Genomic DNA, 18,147 nt, shown 5'->3' on the forward strand with positions numbered 1-18,147 from the left:
GCCCGTGTGCAGCTTACACCCGGTCAGGACTTGTCTATGCCAGACTGCAAAAGACTGTAGCGAAGCTACGAAAGGAAAACGGGTATTCGATCTCTGCCCAACACCGGACTGGGACGTCCACAATGCCCCACTGTCTACCTTGCCAGATTGCTTGAAAGATGACATAAAAATGATTTCTCCTTTCCGACCTCTATTGTTTACCCATAAGAAAAATCCTGCCATATTCTTGCTCATTACATGGTGTTGGATGCGTTGGGGTTGGCGGCTAAGTATGCTGCCGCTTGTCAATTTACAAAAGAGTTAAGTCACGGAGGAACCAGATGGACAAAAATATATCACGGAGCCGCGTACGTAGAGATGCTTGTTAACGTATCAATATAATTGTTTCATTGTGAAATCGTTACTTTTGATGATGATGTATGGCCTGCGGAGCGAACACCATTCCACCGCCGTTAGGCCAACACTTAACCGCACAACTGACAGCATAAAGGTCAAGCTCTGAAGAGGCAGCGACACTGAAACATCCCATCTTTAGATCTTGAATTCATGTGACGGTGACTGTGGGCTATGTGGTTGCCTCCTGCCAGCTTTCTGGAACGTTTTATTAAGTTGTTTCACGATTTACTAGGCTTTAAACTAAGATCTGCAAACTTGCTTCACTCCTCACTCCAGAACTCAAAGCAAAACCCACAGAATCCTCTTCAAGGTGGTACGGGACCATGTAATCAGCGAGCGGTTGGTGAGGGGGTGGTGCGCGGGCCGAGCTCGCCCATCAGCAGGTCCCCAGCGCACAGAGCCGTGTGGATCTGCAGATCTGGGGAAGCTGTGAGTAATCCAGCAACCTGTGCCACCACGCTCTTCGAATGACAACACACAGCAGTCAGAAAAAGCACACAAAAAGCTATGAAGTCATCTTCGCACATTATGCGTGAGAGTCTGTGTGCTGTGTACATGTGATGCATTTCGTACAGTAGCTCAGACGAACCATTAAGGTGTATGCTTGCTTGCCATCTCCCTGCAAATACCTGCTAACAGCTTCTTGCCTTTGGTTTGACGCTTGTGACAACGGGACAATGGGACAGAGGACGCTGAAGCAGCAGTGAATCCAAGATGTAAAGTGTGCAGGCTTGTAGAAAATATGCCTGCTTTTCTCAGTGCTGATATATCCTCCTCACCATCTGATACGGCTGAGGACCATTTCCACCACACAACGCTTATGGAACAGACAAGCTCTTTTTGGGGGGACTAGCAGGGCAGGAGTTAATGGTCACTCTTTGCAAAGAGCTTGACCTGACTATTACCAGGACACCTTTTCGGCAAAGAAATAAATCAAAAAACCTCATGGAGGCACTCGCATATCGGCACCTGCTGAATTTTATGATAAGAAGACGTTCTGGCATCAAGGACACCCTAAGCACAAGTGATATGCTGGGTGCTGACAGTTGGCTCATTTGCCATATGATTATGGCTGAGGTCCAAATAACAGTTTTCCTCCTCATGTACTGCCATAAATCAAGTAAAAATACAGTTATGCACTGAGTCCTTGTGTTACAGACATTTAAACTACATGGGTGTTTTTCTGTTTAACTGTGTTTTCCTCACTGGTCTTCTATCAACAACTGGTAAGTTGGGGAGCGAACCTCACCTGCATTCCCATGTTCAGTCATTCTCTTGACAACAAAATGCACCCAAACAAGACTGAGGGTAAGATTAATGGGATAACTCAATCAATCGTCATGTTAAATTAGTTCTAATTTGTATGTAGTTTAAAGTTAATGAAAATGTTTAAATATGTCTTACAGCAATTTTATTTATTATGGCTATATAATAAAAGCAGGCTTTTTAGAAACTACCAAATGAATAAATTGAGGTACGTTTCTGTTAGCATGCTTTTATTGGCTGAATAGATAATAAAGCAAAATGAAAGTGGCCATGTGCTGATAAATGTTGCAATTAGCTACTTCGACTTCATAAAAGATAATAAAATAAAAGTTCTGAGAGACTGGCTTCCTGTGATCCCTGCCTCACTGCCGTTGTTCCACGGTAGGCTCTGGAAAACACTGGCCCTGCATAGCACAACCGGTTGATGAAATCAGGATAAATAAAGTTTGACAAAAATGTTTAATTCATTGCAGTCTTATGCGAATTGTTCACAGGACCTAACTCTGTATAAATCGAGGAACATCTGCAGTATGAAGCTTTTGCTGATTGAGGTATAGCAATGAATTTACTAAGAAACCAAGTTATAGTTTTCCAGTCCAAAATGCATTCATAAGTTGAGGACCAAGTGCACTGAATAGAGCAGAACCTGAAAAGAACCTACACCTTCCTGAAAAGCTGCAGGCCAATGACCTGAGTCTGATGACCGCTAGGCCTCTCAGCTCTACGCTCCATAAAGTCGCAGCCCTATCAGTGCTTAAAGTATTCAGAAACAATCTCTTCCCTTCAGGATACTCTTCAAAAATCATGGTGCAGCCCTGAAGAACCTAACTTCTTTTGTCCAGCAACACTGGAAAATACCAAGAAAAGATGAAATCTTGTCTTTCCCACAAGTAATTAAGACAAAAGAGACTCCTCCATCTCCTCCCTCAAACGAAAGAGCAAAACCACAGTGTTCGAAAATGGACCGAACGTATTGAAATCCTGGGAAATGAGCCCGTTGAGGTTAACCCCATAATCCTGGCACACCTAATCAACCATCCTCCCCATCGAAAAATGGAACCTGTTCCCAAATGGTCAGGTATGATTTGTGCTGATGGCACGCCTGCTGAAATCCTGAAGAAGGGAGCATAGCTCTGCACCAGAACTCTACACAGATTCATCACTGATGTGTGGGAGCAAAATTAGCTCCACAGAAATGCCAGGAGGGAGATAAGTCTGCCTGCAGCAACGGCGGGGCAACATTATCACTGTCTGTAGCGGGTCCTGGCCAAGGACACTGCAGGCACAGCGTATTTCCAGTATAACGGACATCTAACCTACAGTAAGGGAAAGCATTAGGTTCCTGTGGACACACACCGCTCAAGTCTGGCTCCCCACAGAAATTTTATTCTGCCACTATTCTATGATATGATGATGGCCTCAGTGACCGCAGGTGGTCTGCAATTGGTACCACTCACGGTGCACAACAGCACAATGTGGCGATTCCCTTCAACATCTTTCTTCTCCGTGCGTTTCGCACAAGGGTGTCGAAAACAAATATGCTGTGCTGCAAGACCTCAGTGTGAACAGAAACTGTACATCAGAAAATTATAAGCTATTGCATCATTCAAATACCGGAGCTTCATTATGCCCTAAAGGAGGTCCTTACAGCTGCTGTAGAAGCCTATACTAAAATAGTGCAGAACAGGGACAGTGTGCCAGTGGAACATCAACACCACAACTGAGAAGGCCACCTTGATGAAGTAGTTTCCAAAAGGGAGTGGCATTGAAATATTTACATTTATTCGTTTAGTTGACTTCTCTCCGAAGCTACTTACAGTGTTTAACTAAAAACAATTATTTAGCCATTCATACAGCTGGACAATACTAGTGTTTTGTACTGTTACTGTTATTTTTTTTTTTTTTTTTTTTTTACTTTTTACAACCTGTTTTTACTCGTTTTTTTATTAATAACTTTATTGGATTTGCTTTTGGAGAAAGCCACAGTATGTCTTCAACCCACATTTACTTACCTGTTAACGAGAGTAACGGCATGGAGAGCTGACACACTCTCTCTCTCTCACACACACACACACACACACACACACACACACACACACACACACACACACACACAGACACACACCTCTATTAGTACTCCTCACAATCTATGAAAGAATGGCATTGTGTCCCACAGAAGCCATGTATTACAGGAAGGCATGTGTAAGAACTCAACACAATTCCAAGCCCTTTGACTCAAAACCGCAGCCAAACATGGCCTGTTGAAAGCATCCAAAAGGTGCAGCGTTTCAGAACAGCAGCCTTTACAATGGATCTTAATCCGTGGATTGTCTGATAAAAGGTCCGTGCAGTGGGTTATGAGCTAGACAGACAAACTGCAGTCTTGCTGGAAACGGACAAAAAGTACACTGCATTTACATATGTGTGCTGTCACCTATGATTCAATGTGTTCAGCTCAAAAACAAAAATAATTGTCAACTTAAACAATGACGTAAGCATACTTAATGAGAGAAAGAATCTAGGTTATCATTTTGCTTTGAAATTCTGCTGTCCATGAGTGTACATGAGCATGTGTAACCTTAAGTGAGTGTAAAAGTTCACATATAACTGACCCCACCTGGAAAAACTAAGCACTTGACTCTCACCTCCTTCAACACCTGCTGAAGTAAACCAGCTGTTTCTGCAGAAACACTCCAGGGGTCCTTTTCTTCCACCATCATAGCATCTAAAGTGCCCTTCTCCAGCACCACCTCAAAGGTGCCCTCAGAGAAGGCCAGGTGTCGAGCATCCATCTTCAGCCACCGCATGCCTGGGCAGTCAGCATGCCTCCGGGCCATCGTCTCGATGCAAACACCCGAGTAGTCAATATTCGTGATGGAAGAGAAGCCTTTTTGGTATAAGTCGAAGCTCAAGGAGCTGTTCCCACAACCTGCCGGAGAGAGCAGAAGGTTCAGGTTAAACAGAGGGAAAGTCTACTGTCTAATGGCTTCTACTGATGTTTCCTTGGGTTTCCTTCATACAAGTCCCCTGAGACAGAAAATTAATGATGAAACAGAACTTTTGCCTTTTTCTTATGGAATCACGTTGTGCTTGATACGGCTGGAGACCTGACCATTTCAACTCACACTTTGTACTCGCTAAGATGTACTCCTATCGTTGGTGCTATGTACATGACGATAAGATGTATTTTTCTGAGAGCTTCTCGTTGGAATTGCCTCCCGGCATGCTGTTGGTACAGATACTTGAAGGAATAAAGGCCTTGATGTTTCAGACCGGGGAGATCTATTCGATCCAAATTCCATGACACTCAGTCATGACCAATTCCATTGGTCACCAAGTACCCAACGTACAGAAACACACTTGTATGCAGCATTACCACCTCAAATGTTTCCAACTTCATCAGTATTCTAGTGTGTGTAAGGTGCTTAACTGTGCGTGTGGCCAAAAGAACAGCCTTGCCAAGACAAGAAGCTGTTGTCAAATGTCCATTAGAACCACCTTGTTGCACTGCAATAAGAACTAGTAATAGCAGGACAAACTAGCACATGTGAACAGAGAGACGAGTGTAGCTGTGACACCTCCAAGAGATGGTCCTCATATGCTTATGGTCCCCTTCTTCAAGCTAATGAAAAGCAGTGGCTTTCCCAGCTATGTCCATAAACTTCTCCACCAACTGTCACACCCGCTGACTGTATAATCGTAGAGCGGATAAGTCCTTTCAGTCTGAAACGGGCCAGAAAATCAAAAGGAGCTCAACCAGCACACCGGCCTTGGGTTTTCAAACCTAAACTCAGTCAGCAGCCACTTTGGCCCATATTTCCCACAGCAAGGGAACCTTCTTGCGTCACCAAGCAGCATCTCACATTACAGCAACAAATTCCTTTCTCCAAACAGCTGAACAACATGTGAACATTGTGTTCAACATTCACACCACTTCTTTGCGTTTCACTGACACTCTGGCTACAGCTAAGTCTTATGATCAGCACAAACTATCCTTTTCGTCTCCTGTTATATCGACACTTAACATAGAGACTGAGTAAAGCAGTATCCATGGTGATAAATGCAAAAAAAGCTTAACTCCACAGGGACATATTCAGCCAGACCACTTTGACACTGCAGTCAGTGAAAGTCGAGAGACACATTTCAAAGAAAGCGTAAAGTGTTTTTTTATTCACATAGATTTACTGCCATTACTCTCATTCGGCGGGGGGCGCGGTGGCGCAGTGGGTTGGACCGGGTCCTGCTCTCCGGTGGGTCTGGGGTTTGAGTCCCGCTTGGGGTGCCTTGCGGCGGACTGGCGTCCCGTCCTGGGTGTGACCCCTCCCCCTCCGGCCTTACACCCTGTGTTGCCGGGTAGGCTCCGGTTCCCCGCGTTCCTGTCTAGGACAGGCGGTTCAGAAAATGTGTGTGCGTACTCTCATTCGCTCAGTATCCTTTAATAGTCGTCCTAGTCTGAGTCACAGTGGTGTGGAGCCTATCTCAGAAGAACAGGGTGCAAGGTTAAGTAGGTATACTCTGGACAGGACAACAGTCCACTGCAGGGTAGCCACACACATTCACTCACAGGTACACGCAAACACACAGGAAGGTCACCAATTCGCCTAAACGACATATCTTTGGACTATAGGAGGAAACTGGAAAACCTGGAGGAAATCCATGCAAGCAGATGCCAATTATGAGTATATTTTTTTCATTATGATTTCTGCTGATTCTCACTAAAGGATGCATTGTATGCTGTTTCTCGACCATTCAGCCATGTTATGAATAGGAATGTGAGCAAGGGTAAAACAGCTGTGGGTTAGAACTTCAGAATGAGTTGAGGCTGGCGGCAGCAAGGGGACCAGGTATACCCTGGACCAGACTGCGGGTAGTATACGAGGAGGCACAGAATGGTGCAATCAACTGAAAAATTAATAGATAACTGTCATTAAAAAAGAAAGCTACAGCGTGGGCTGTTTAGGTTGGCAAGTGAATGCAGGGTCTCATCAGGTCTCACAGAGTTTTGGACAATATTTGGCATGGTTTGCCTTCTAAAAGGCACGGATGGTGTGGGACCAGACTGTCACATGACAACTTGTTCCAGCATGCTGTCAAGACCATTATAGTTCTGCAGAGCCTCGAAGGACATACCTTTCATTCTATTCCTGTGACATCAACTGTGCCTACCCCCTGACCTTTACCCACGTATCTCCTACTGCAACCGTAGCAACAAACACCCATCTGGGAGGGGCCGGAATACCACATGGGAACGAAGAACACATGACTACAAGGCACCCGTGGCAGTCTCATCTGATGGAACCCACATAGTGCAGGTCTGGTGGCTTTGATGCGAATCATCCTGCTGGTTCTGCACTCCCTGTATAGTAGGGGAAGGGTAGATGGAAACAATCAGTCCCTCTCCTCACATGCAGTTCATTAGACCTTCATTCAACTCAACACGTGACCGAGGGTAGAAATTCACCGGTCATAAAGCCAATACTCGAGTCACCCCGAACCTTCGACCTGGTCAAAGATGTTGAGAACATCACCATGTTAAACACCAAAGAGAGCACCATCCGGAGAACATAAACACCATGCTGTGTTTATGTTCTCCAGATGGCAAGCTTCTATAAAAACTGAAAAGAAAGGGAGACACATGAAGCCATTTCATGGCACCTGGCCTATTGTGCCATTTCTGCCAGAGCCACATTTACTGACTCAGTCTGTCAGCTGCACACCATGAGTCAGCAACACATATGACAGTAAACAGAACAGAAACAAAAACACTAAGAGAAAACATAAAAAAACACTAAATCACAGTAAATACATCACAATCACAAACTGCTTTCGCATACCCACACCAGTGACAATGGTATTCCATCCTACATAAGTTCTGATTGTTTCTGGTATGACGAAAGGTCATTAAAATGCTTGACATTTCCATTCCTAAACCCTGGCTCATAAGGAAGGAAACTCTTTATTTTGGGTAAATAATACACATATGAATTCACAGACCAGCTTTGTTTTGCCTTGTACAAAACCATTTGAAGAATGTCATCAATGGTTATTCTGTATGTGCTGTATCTGACTCTGCTTCACAATGTGACCACTGCGATTATTGCGAACTGGAAAGAGTTTTACCACCAAACTAGCGAATTCAATATCAGGTTCCTGGTCAGTAGCACAGCTCTCAGCCCTTACACAGAACAGAAGCACAGCCAGCTATTAAACATTCCTGTTGGAAGAGTTACATCAAATGAACACTGGTTGCCATGGAGACAAAGGTAGCACCACATCTAAAATTCACAGAGGAGAGAGACTAAGAGAGAGAGTTAAAAGACTGCATAATTTGGTTACCCGAGGCAGAGAGCCAGGCGAAATAATAATAATAATAATAATTAGTTGTTGACACTGCACTGGCCACTCACACAACTGGGTGCCATACAACAAAAAACCACTTCAACAGTTTATGAAAAGATACGCGCTAGAACGTGGTATCCAGTGTCAAGTTAATTATTTATAATTATATTTTCTTGACTGGTCTATTCTCTAACATTTATTGTTGAGTGAGCATCACCTACATTTCTGCAAACCTCAATTAGTTAGCAGCAAACACACCCAAACAGAGAAGGAGTGTGTGAAGTGGACTAATGCAAACCATTTGTGATTGATAACAAGATGAGGAATGCTGCATATGTTTATACCCTGTTAATAAAATAAGGTACATGTCTATTGTTGCACTTGATTGACTGAATTGACTATATATATTAAGGCAAATTAAAGTTACCAGACACTGACAACTGTTGCACATGCTTATGTGATTAATCAGTCCTATGCTCACAGCCACTTGTGTAGTCGGTTGGAAATGGGACACATAGTCATTATTTCAGGTCAAATACTTTTTTTTTTTTTTTTACACATTCTCCTAATGCTTTCCTCTATTACAGTCCTAGGGCACCTCATGCGAAGGATACTGCACTGCCTTGTATATATAAAGCAGAAGACAACACACAGTCTGAAACTGCTTGTCCCAAGCAGAGCCACGGCAAACCGGAGCCTAGCCCGGCGACACAGGGCGCAAGGCTGGAGGGGGAGGGGACGCACCCAGGACAGGACACTAGTCCGTCACAAGGCACCCCAAGCGGGACTCGAACCCCAGACCCGCCGGAGAGCAGGACCCAGTCAAACCCACTGCGCCACTGCACCCCCCAGCACTGCATACAGTAAGAAGTTGTTGAAAAGATCTATTTATTATTTTCTGTCATTTGAAAGTACACTTTAACCTTGCTTCAATTTCACAAAAACAAAAAAAAAAAAAAAAAAGGTCCTGCGACAGACTGGCATTCTGCCCACAACATTCCCTGCATCATACCCTTAGTGTTCCTCTATCCTGGAAACTAAAGACCCTGCAGTGTATGAGCTGTTAATGAAAGTAAGTAAGTATGAATTATATCATTATAGCTTTATCTGATGTTTTTTTTTTTTTTTTTTTTTTACAGAACTTGACCTGTGAACGAAGAGTTACAGCATGTACGTTAAGATTTTACCGATTGTAACGCAATGGCTGGACATTGAGTGACGCCTGGAGTTCTGATCCCATTTTGACTTCCCCAACAAGTATTTTGTGGGGATGTGGCAAGGAATTCCAGGCCCCCTGAAAGAATGTTGCTCTTATCCCCCTCGAAGGATATTACCGCTATATAATTTAATAACTTGCCGAATTAAGTTCTCGAGCCTAGCAATGGCCTTTTTGCCTATCGCGTCTTCCACTCCGAGAAGAAACGTGACAATGTCAGGACTGTTACAGCGCACGAATGCCTTTGAGAGTGCAGAGCAGCTGTTTGATCTTGGTTACTGACACCGGTCTTAATCCTGACACACGTGAGAATTTTAACTTAAAGGCCTCCTGTGCTCAGCACTTCGCTTATCTGTCACAATGGCTACTGCTGCCATTTTTTCCAGCACTTTCCCTCTTATCAGCAACTTTCCCGTGGCATGCACAACGTACATTGCGCTGTCCTGAATGACATTGAGCCAACTGAACGCAGTGTGTTGATGTGAACGAACTAAACCCTAACTCGGTTAAAGTCATAAACACGCATACCAGTGTCTGTATAACGCGAAGGCGACTAATCCAACAGAAACAAAACATGGGCCTGGCCATCCTTGGGTCCTCAGCCTCTGCATCAGCCTGCTAATCCTCTTGTGTAACAAACTGAAAACAAGTCTCCCGCTCGCACAGCAGTTTCCACCGCGACCGTACCGCACATGGACCGACAGGGTAATCTGCAGTGGAAAAAGTTTCCTCCACCCTCATCGCCCCTACATGGTCAAGGCTGACTGGACACTTTGGACCTGTCAATGGGAGCACTGGAACTATTCAGATCTGTGTTCTGCGGGAATCAAGTGGAGCACAACTGTCAGTCATGCTGAGTGATGAGCGTGTCAGGTTACTTAACATGAAGTGAATCTGCAGAAAAGGTTATATGGGGTCAAAGCTTTTTATTGGAGCCACGGTTTTGGTTTTGTTTATAGCATTGGCCACTTGCTGTCACCAACTGTTTCTAGCAACACTTTAGCCACTAAAAACACAAGCCAAAACGGCAACATGAACACAGTTTCATGGTAGGAGCTCAACCCTGGTCAGTTTCGAAGCTCCTCATCTGCAGGCCGTGCAAGATACAATACAACGATGCTGCGAGTTATTGGTCCTTCGTACAACTGCAGCCAAGACGTAACCCAAATCTCATCAGGAGTACATGCAGCTGCAAAAATAAGTGAAATGTTCACCTGGAAGATTCTGAAGGTATCTATGAAGCAATGAACATAAAGCAGCGCTCTGCCTGGGTTTCAGTTAACTGAGTGTTTGCTAATGTTACACCAGATCTCTGTCCCAGGCAACAGAGAGATGCCAAGAATGAAAAAACATGTAGGTTTGAACAGGGTGGGTTCTTCACAATGGTTTCCATGGAGACAAGCTCTCGGTAATCTTTCAGCAGCAATGAGGAAAACTACGAGGGCGTTCTTCCACCCGGGCCGGACCCCACCTAACAAATGTATAGAGACGCATGTAACAGCACAGCACAGCTGTGTGTATGTAACCCCAAACATGTTGGAGATCCAGAGACGGAAACAATAAGAAATGTACGAAGACGAATCAAAGGGAGTGTCGATGGAGTGTGGGGTCCACAGAGAAATGTTGTTTAACGCACGCACGCACGCACACAACCACCCTCTGAGGGGGCTCAAAACAGTGTTGATGGCAGACCCAGAACGAGAGCTTGTTCATGCTGAGGAGACCCTACTCATACACAAAAAAAAAGAAATCACCTTTTACAAACAAAAGAGACACTAACAGAGACCTCTTTTAAAGTACATATATATATACACATATATCTTACAAAAATGATGAAAAACTTTAATATCAAGGTATGTTTGTTATTTACATTTCCATTTATTCATTTAGCAGACACATTTCTCCAAAGTGACGTACATCTCACAGAAATATAATGTGTGCATTAAATCAACAGAAAGATACTTAGATGCAGATGTTTAATTCTAAAGCACAGTTAGTTTGTTACTTTCCACCGTATTAACCAATGTACATCACACGAGTAGCTGCATAAACGTTTTCTTTTCTTAAACATTTACATTGTACAAGTAGTTGCGTGAAAGCTTACGCATTATCCAACAGTTATGATCTCAAAGTTATAGAGCATAAACATTTAGACATTACATGTACCTAGATCATGGGAGAAGTGAGAGTCTGGAAGAGGTGAATTTCAAGACCCTTCTTAAATGCAGGCAGAGATTCAGCAGTTCCGAGTGAGAGGGGGCGGTTGTCCCGCCACATCGGAGCCAGAACCGAAAACCTTTGTGCTTTGGACCTATTTGTGTTGAAAACCAAGTCGACGAAAAATGACTGATTCTTTGTATGGAAGTATTAAATTACTTTTAAAAATAATTAAGCTATTTTGCTTTCTCAGTGGGAGGGAGATTTAAAGGGATTCAGTTTGACAAAAAAATAGTATATTGCTTCATTTCAACAAAAGCATGTGGCTATGGAATGTGACACTGACTATTCCTGTCATTATTAAAGAGGTACAGCACTATGACAACTTTTAAAAAACAACTTGGCACCAATTAAAAAAAAAAAAAAGCCTGTCTGATTTAGAGCCAGTTATCAGTGTTAGTTCTGACAGAAGCCGGTCGTATCAGAGGACAGTGGACGGACACAATACTTGACTGGACAGCGTGACAGTCAATGAAGTTTCCTGTAACACTGGTCAACATAAAAGTCAACAACATGCTTCATGCCCTTAGCTCCAGCTTTGGGAATTCTCCTTCTCCGCCTTTCACTTTGCTACACGGTGCAGAGCTGGAACAAGCGCTCTTCTTTCCACTGACACAGCTCAAAAAATTTGACCTCCTGCCAGCATGTGTGTGTGTGTGTTTATGTGCCTGACTTTCCCAAGGATCACTATGCAACAGGGCAATCCCCCCTATAAATGTATGCTTGGCAGGCAGCAGAACAGGACGACGGGAACTGGAACCAGCAGTAGCTGAGCACCTGATGGACAGCGTGCCATGGTCAGTGCCAGTCCCAAAGACCCTCAGCAATTTAAGATCAAACACTTGCAAGTCCATAGAGGACAAGTGCTACACCCTTGACAATTTAGTTTTGTCTTAACTTTTGCTACTTAAACTGAAAAATCTTTAAGCTATTTAAGTTGCATTTGCAGAGGAAAGTATGCAGTAGACAGATGTCTTGAGCAACCCTGACTGTGACCTAAAGAGAACATTATTGCCTGCCAGTGTCATGTCACTCCTTGCCCTTCATGTTCAAGTCAAGGCCATTATCCTCATCCTCAGCAGTACCCACTGCTGCAGTATGCTTGTCAAATCAGCGGGTGCATACATACAGTGACACACACTCCCTCAGCCATTTACCTAGTTGTTACATTCTGCGGCGACTCTGGAAGGTGAGCACTAGCACTTAACTCCGTGGGTGTGAGCGTTGTGAGTACAGTGGGCCAGTGGGGCACAGCACTGACCGACATATTCCACCGGCAGTCCTCAATGCACCGTGCTCAATCCACGTGTAGACATGAGCCCCAAGAGGGACAGAACCCAAACCTGCTCCACCCTCACCACCCACCCTTCACCCAGCATGGCTTAGTCTGTGCTCCATGGGCCTTGTCCACGTGGACAGCTCATGTGGTGTTCTCAGCATAAGGCGCATGGCGATTTATCGACAGTCCAAAGCGGAGCCGTGCTGTCATCTATTCCACTTTTAAATCAGTGCCGTTCTCTCAGCAGAGACCATATCAAAGTCATGTTCTTGTTTTTCCTCCCTTCAACCATCCATCCTCTCAGTGCTTTTTTTAAAATCACATTATGGTTTATCCTTCAGAAACAGTAATCTCTCTTCTGTCGAGTAGGCGCACGCTGAGAAAGGAGGTCACGATTCTGAATCCCAGTAAACACGGAGCATATTGAATACTTCATTTCGAAGGCCATCTCAGACCACAGCATTTGAATTTAAAATGATTCATCTTATTGAATGTGTGCAGTCAAGAGTTCATGTGCCCTTGAACCTGAAGTCACCCATTAAAAACCAAGACAATCGACATGGTGGCAAACCCAGGTACCATTTTCTTTCCGTTTGCTTAGCTCTTCGAAGGAAGCAAAGGACTTCTTAGGTCCTGGATAAGATGACACGCGTTTTTAGCTTCAGAGAAACACAGCAGCACATTAATATTAAAATTAGGATGACAACAACCGTGGTCATGTCCCTGTGGTAAACGCAGGCTCAGTGTATTAACTCCTCCTCTGACACTCCAGTAGTGTCACATGGCAGGAGGCTGCAAAAACATGTTGTTTTTACCACGTTCTTCTTTAACACTCTAATCTTACGTGGTTATGCGGCTGTGCACGAGTTACGCTGACAAAAACCAACTTTGTGACAGACTTGTTAAACTCCCAGTAGAAGACACAGAAGAAATTACACACACGCATTGTCCGAAGCGCTCGCCCCACACGGGGTCGCGGGGAGCCGGAGCCTAACCCGGCAACACAGGGTGTAGGGTTGGAGGGGGAGGGGACACATCCAGGATGGGACACCAGTCCATCGCAAGGCACCCCAAGCAGGACTCGAACCCCAGACCCACCAGAGAGCAGGAGCCGGTCCAACCCACTGCACCACCGTGACCCCCAGAAGAAATTAATAGAAGAAAATCTACAAACTTACTTTAAAATGTTGAAATGTCTTTCTGTGCCAGGAAGGCCGTTAAAGGCCTTAAAGGTGTAATCCTCCTAGCCTAGCACCCAATGATGCTGGGTTAGGCTCTGGTCTGCGATGAACCCGACAGTGTGTGGTGACTCTAAACTGGTTACTGGCCCTGTGACCTGGACTAGACCCAGAAAGAAGGGGATGCCAGGTTGCTTCATGCTTTTATGGTTGACTTTCCTGCGATGACCTGACTGACAAAGCAGTGATTCCTGCTTCACAGCAAAAAACACAGTAAGGCTGCCCAAGCTGAAGCGCTCTGTCGCTTGTGGTGTTCTTATTTTGTTTATTCTCAGAAAAAAGCAAACAAGGAAATAACAGATTGAGAAGTGGGTTTAGTTAAATAAGTGTTCCATTATCTTCTCAAGGACAACTTGAACATTTAAGGGCAAGAAACACTTGCACGCAACCCTAAATGATCACTACAGACTCATCAAGGGTTGTGTGCTAAAACCGGGAGTCACAAACAGTGCACGTTGCTAGGAAAATGACCAGATCAAGGTTGGTCTGAACCGTTCATGTCACCTAGTCGGTCGCTTCAACTGCACGGCAGCTGGACAAACCCAGTTAAAATACTTCCATGCATCCATGCAGCTTTTTCATCCAGCCTTTACTGAACATAGAAACCCTTCCCAGAGCTCGACTGCAGCAACTCACAGAGTGACTGCTGCTCCAGCGCTTATAAATGTATCAGGGACAGGATTAAGGCCTTCGGCATGAAGAGCAAAAATTCTGAGAAACGCAGCAGATGCACGACGCAGTTCGCGGTGAGACACGGGCACAACTGTAATCGGAAGCCAGCGGGTTACATCAGAGGACGAAGATCGACTCTAATCGCAGGAGAGATGGAAGAGAAGGGCTGTCCGCCTCACCCGTCTCCCAGCTGTCATGTCCTGAAAAACAAGATAAGATGAACTCCCACCATCCCACAGCCACACAAGCAGCACAAACACGGCAGCCTGAATTTTCTGGATGTTACAACGGACCTCAGGGAGTGCAAGACATCATCCTGACCTAAACACCATCTGCGTGAGTGAGAACAGCTTTATGGGTACAGGCTGCCTACCGCAAGCCCAACTTAGTATAGGTGGCATGCGAGCTCGAACCCCAGTCAGCCCTCTCTGTTAGGAAGGAAGCCAAGAATATTCTAAATTCTTTATTATAAGCCATATTTATTTGGTCTAAGACGCCAGATTGTAAAGCGCACCATAGAAATAGAGATGCAGCTATGACAAAAAAAAAGCCAACACCACATAATAGGTGCGAAACAAATCATGAAATTAGAAATTAATAATTCCTTACTCATGATTTATGATGTGAAGTACAGAAATGAACAGCGGAGAAAGACTAAACAAAAATTCAGAATCGCCGTTAGAGTCCAAACTGCTGACGTCAGTGTTTCCCCGCAAAATATCACCCTCTGTGCCAAATTTAGATTAAATACAACTCATGTGGTACTAGCAATGGACACAACTCAACTGAACAAATAAAGAGTGCGATACAGGTACGAACATGTCAGACAACATCGACTATGAGGTGCTAAAATTTGAAAAATTGAGATTTAAGAGTCAAAGAAATATGGCTGTTAGTATAATAATAATAATTTTTACAGTAAGTTACTTACAATAAGGGGGGGCGGGGTGGTGCAATGGGTTTGGCCGGGGCCTGCTCTCTGGCGGGTCTGGGGTTCGAGTCCCGCTTGGGGTGCCTTGTGACGGACTGGCATCCCGTCCTGGGTGTGTCCCCTCTAGCCTTATGCCCTGTGTTGCCAGGTTAGGCCCCGGCTCGCTGCAGCACCACTCGGGACAAGCGACTTCAGGCAGAGTGTGTGTGTGTGTGTGTGCGCGCAAACAATTATCACTTACACAACAGAGTATTCTTGCTGTATCAGTTCAGGGTTAAGTACTTTGATCAACAGTATTACAGCAGGAGTGGGATTCAACCCAGGAACCTCTGGCTGTTGTCCCTGTATTTGTGCCGGTCTGAAGCCTCATCTCTCTAAGCCTCAGGGGTTAGCTGAAGTGCAGCTCCACCAAAGCAGACCACAAGAGTGGCAGGTACAGAGCCCATGCAGGTGACGTTACACAGCAGAGCATGGCACGGACCGGCCTCTTACACCCCACCTCAGACAGCCCCATTGTTACTTATGATTTTCTCCAATGAATCTTGGAAGAACTTCATATGGACCCAAATGTGGGATTATTACTGCGTGTGTGTAGCTCAGATGGCCCTGGGAAAGGCTTTTCTACACAGGGGAACACAAATGCTGGCTAGCTCTCAGGAAGTTACACTTTATTTCACTGTTCCTGCCTCCCACGACGGCCAATACCTGCTCTTTGTGAGCCCTGTGCCCATGGGGTTCTGTTTTCCACATGTAATTGTATGTTGCGCCAGTGGAACCAAGCCTAGACACACACTGAAAGCGCTTGTCCCAAGCGGAGTCGCGGCAAGCTGAAGCCTAACCCGACAACACAGGGCACAGAGCTGGAGGTGGAGGGGACACACCCAGGACGGGACGCCAGTCCATCGTAAGGCACCCCGAGCAGGACTCGAACCCCAGACCCGTTGGAGAGCGGGACCCGGCCAAATCCGCTACGCCACCGCGCCCCCTGGAACCAGATCTAGTCTTCCAATATCTACACTGATCCATGCGATTTCTTTAGCCAGAAGACTGGTTCTATAAAAGACCACTGCAGTGGTACTCAAAGCCTTGGGTTCTAGATAACATCCTCCCTTTGCCCTGACTATCGTGTCAGCTGCAGTTGCTGTAGGGCATCAAGTAAGGGTGGGGCGGATAACAGTCCAGCAATAGTCTCCTGACAAAATGTACGTGTGCTTCAGGAACTGCAGAAATGACAGATTTCCATCTCTGTTTACTAGGGCGATGCAACACAACTGAGGAAAAAGCTGTAGCCCTCAAAAAAAACCACTCGCTCATCTGAGGGCAGCGCACACCGCATTGCTGCACTGCAAGCTACGGAATGAAAAAACTAGGAGTTAATGAATCGAGTCATAAATCACATGAAACGAGAGAAGGGGACATAACTGCACAGCAAATTGAAGGAACCACTTAATGTCAAGGCAAAGGCAATTTTTGCAATGTTTTTGCAGAAGAAAAAAAATACTGTGTATTTTACAAGTAAATGCCTCTGATAAAATGGGTGTAACCCAGGCAGCAGTTTCACCAGAGACCCATCGGGATTATTTTGTGTGGTTTTTTTTTTTTTTTTTTAATAGTTACTGCGAAAGATAGAGGGGGTGTGGTGACGCAGTGGGTTAGACCGGGTCCTGCTCTCCGGTGGGTCTGGGGTTCGAGGCCCGCTTGGGGTGCCTTGCGACGGACTGGCGTCACGTCCTGGGCGCGTCCCCTTCCCCTCCAGCCGGCTCCACACGACCCCGCCCGGGACAAGCGGTTTCAGATGGCGTGTGCGCGCGCTACAGGTAGAGGCAGTACAGTGGCACAGCAGCTAGCACTGGTGCCTCAACTGCTGGCCTCCTCCCACAGTGACAAAACATGCATTAATTGCTGTCAGTGTGTCTATGTGGGAGTAAAAGTAAACGCAGTCCCCAGTGTAACAAACGTCACACCCTGTGTTTCCAAGACAGGCCCTTACTGACTCCCAGTGACTGCTCATGGATGGATGGATGGATGGATGATGGATGCTAGTGGTATAGCTTCACCTCTTTTCTGACGCACATTCCGTTTTCCTCACGCAGTCCCTCTGTTAGCGAAACTCTCGGACCGCGTGAGGGAAAGTGACTTGTACTTACACCGAGCCCTGCAACGTGGTTTGATGAGCACGCCGTTGCCATGAGCAAACCGTAGCGGCTTCCCAGCGCCACCCCCTCGCCTTCCTCCTCGGCAGTTCAGCCCACTATGCGAACCCTGGGGGCCATGCGCGATCGGACCCCGCAAAACAGCCTCCGCCGCTTCGGCAAGCTGACTTTTAAGCCGAGTCAGACGACGGGGCGAGTGCGAAGAGGGGTCTGGGGCTCGGCGGCGCTGTAGCGTACACTGCAGCAAGTCAGCAAGTCCACCCTGGAAAAGCCTTTGTAGCGTGCTATTCAAGGTCACCAATAAAAATTTTTAAGAATAAAAACACTTGGCGAGAGGACATCCAAATCACTTCTTCCACTAAAGCTGCTTCTTAAACTGCCGCAGATAAAACAGCAAACGTTTTTTAAATACCTTAAAACGAGCTACATGAACCTGGTAT

At 45.5% G+C, this 18,147-nt stretch overlaps 1 protein-coding gene across 1 annotated transcript in view; it reads right to left on the reverse strand.

Annotated features, from left to right (window-relative positions):
* ece2a (endothelin converting enzyme 2a) overlaps positions 1-4,579 on the reverse strand; it is a 33,065-nt gene extending 28,486 nt beyond the window's left edge. Inside the window, exon 1 of the mRNA XM_029250553.1 lies at positions 4,308-4,579. Coding sequence (XP_029106386.1) covers positions 4,308-4,499 — 192 coding nt within the window. The 5' untranslated portion in view covers positions 4,500-4,579. The remainder of the gene's footprint in view (positions 1-4,307) is intronic.
* Positions 4,580-18,147: the final 13,568 nt, after the last annotated feature.

The sequence above is a fragment of the Scleropages formosus genome, chromosome 3 (assembly GCF_900964775.1).
Source record: "Scleropages formosus chromosome 3, fSclFor1.1, whole genome shotgun sequence".
Lineage (NCBI taxonomy): Eukaryota > Metazoa > Chordata > Actinopteri > Osteoglossiformes > Osteoglossidae > Scleropages > Scleropages formosus.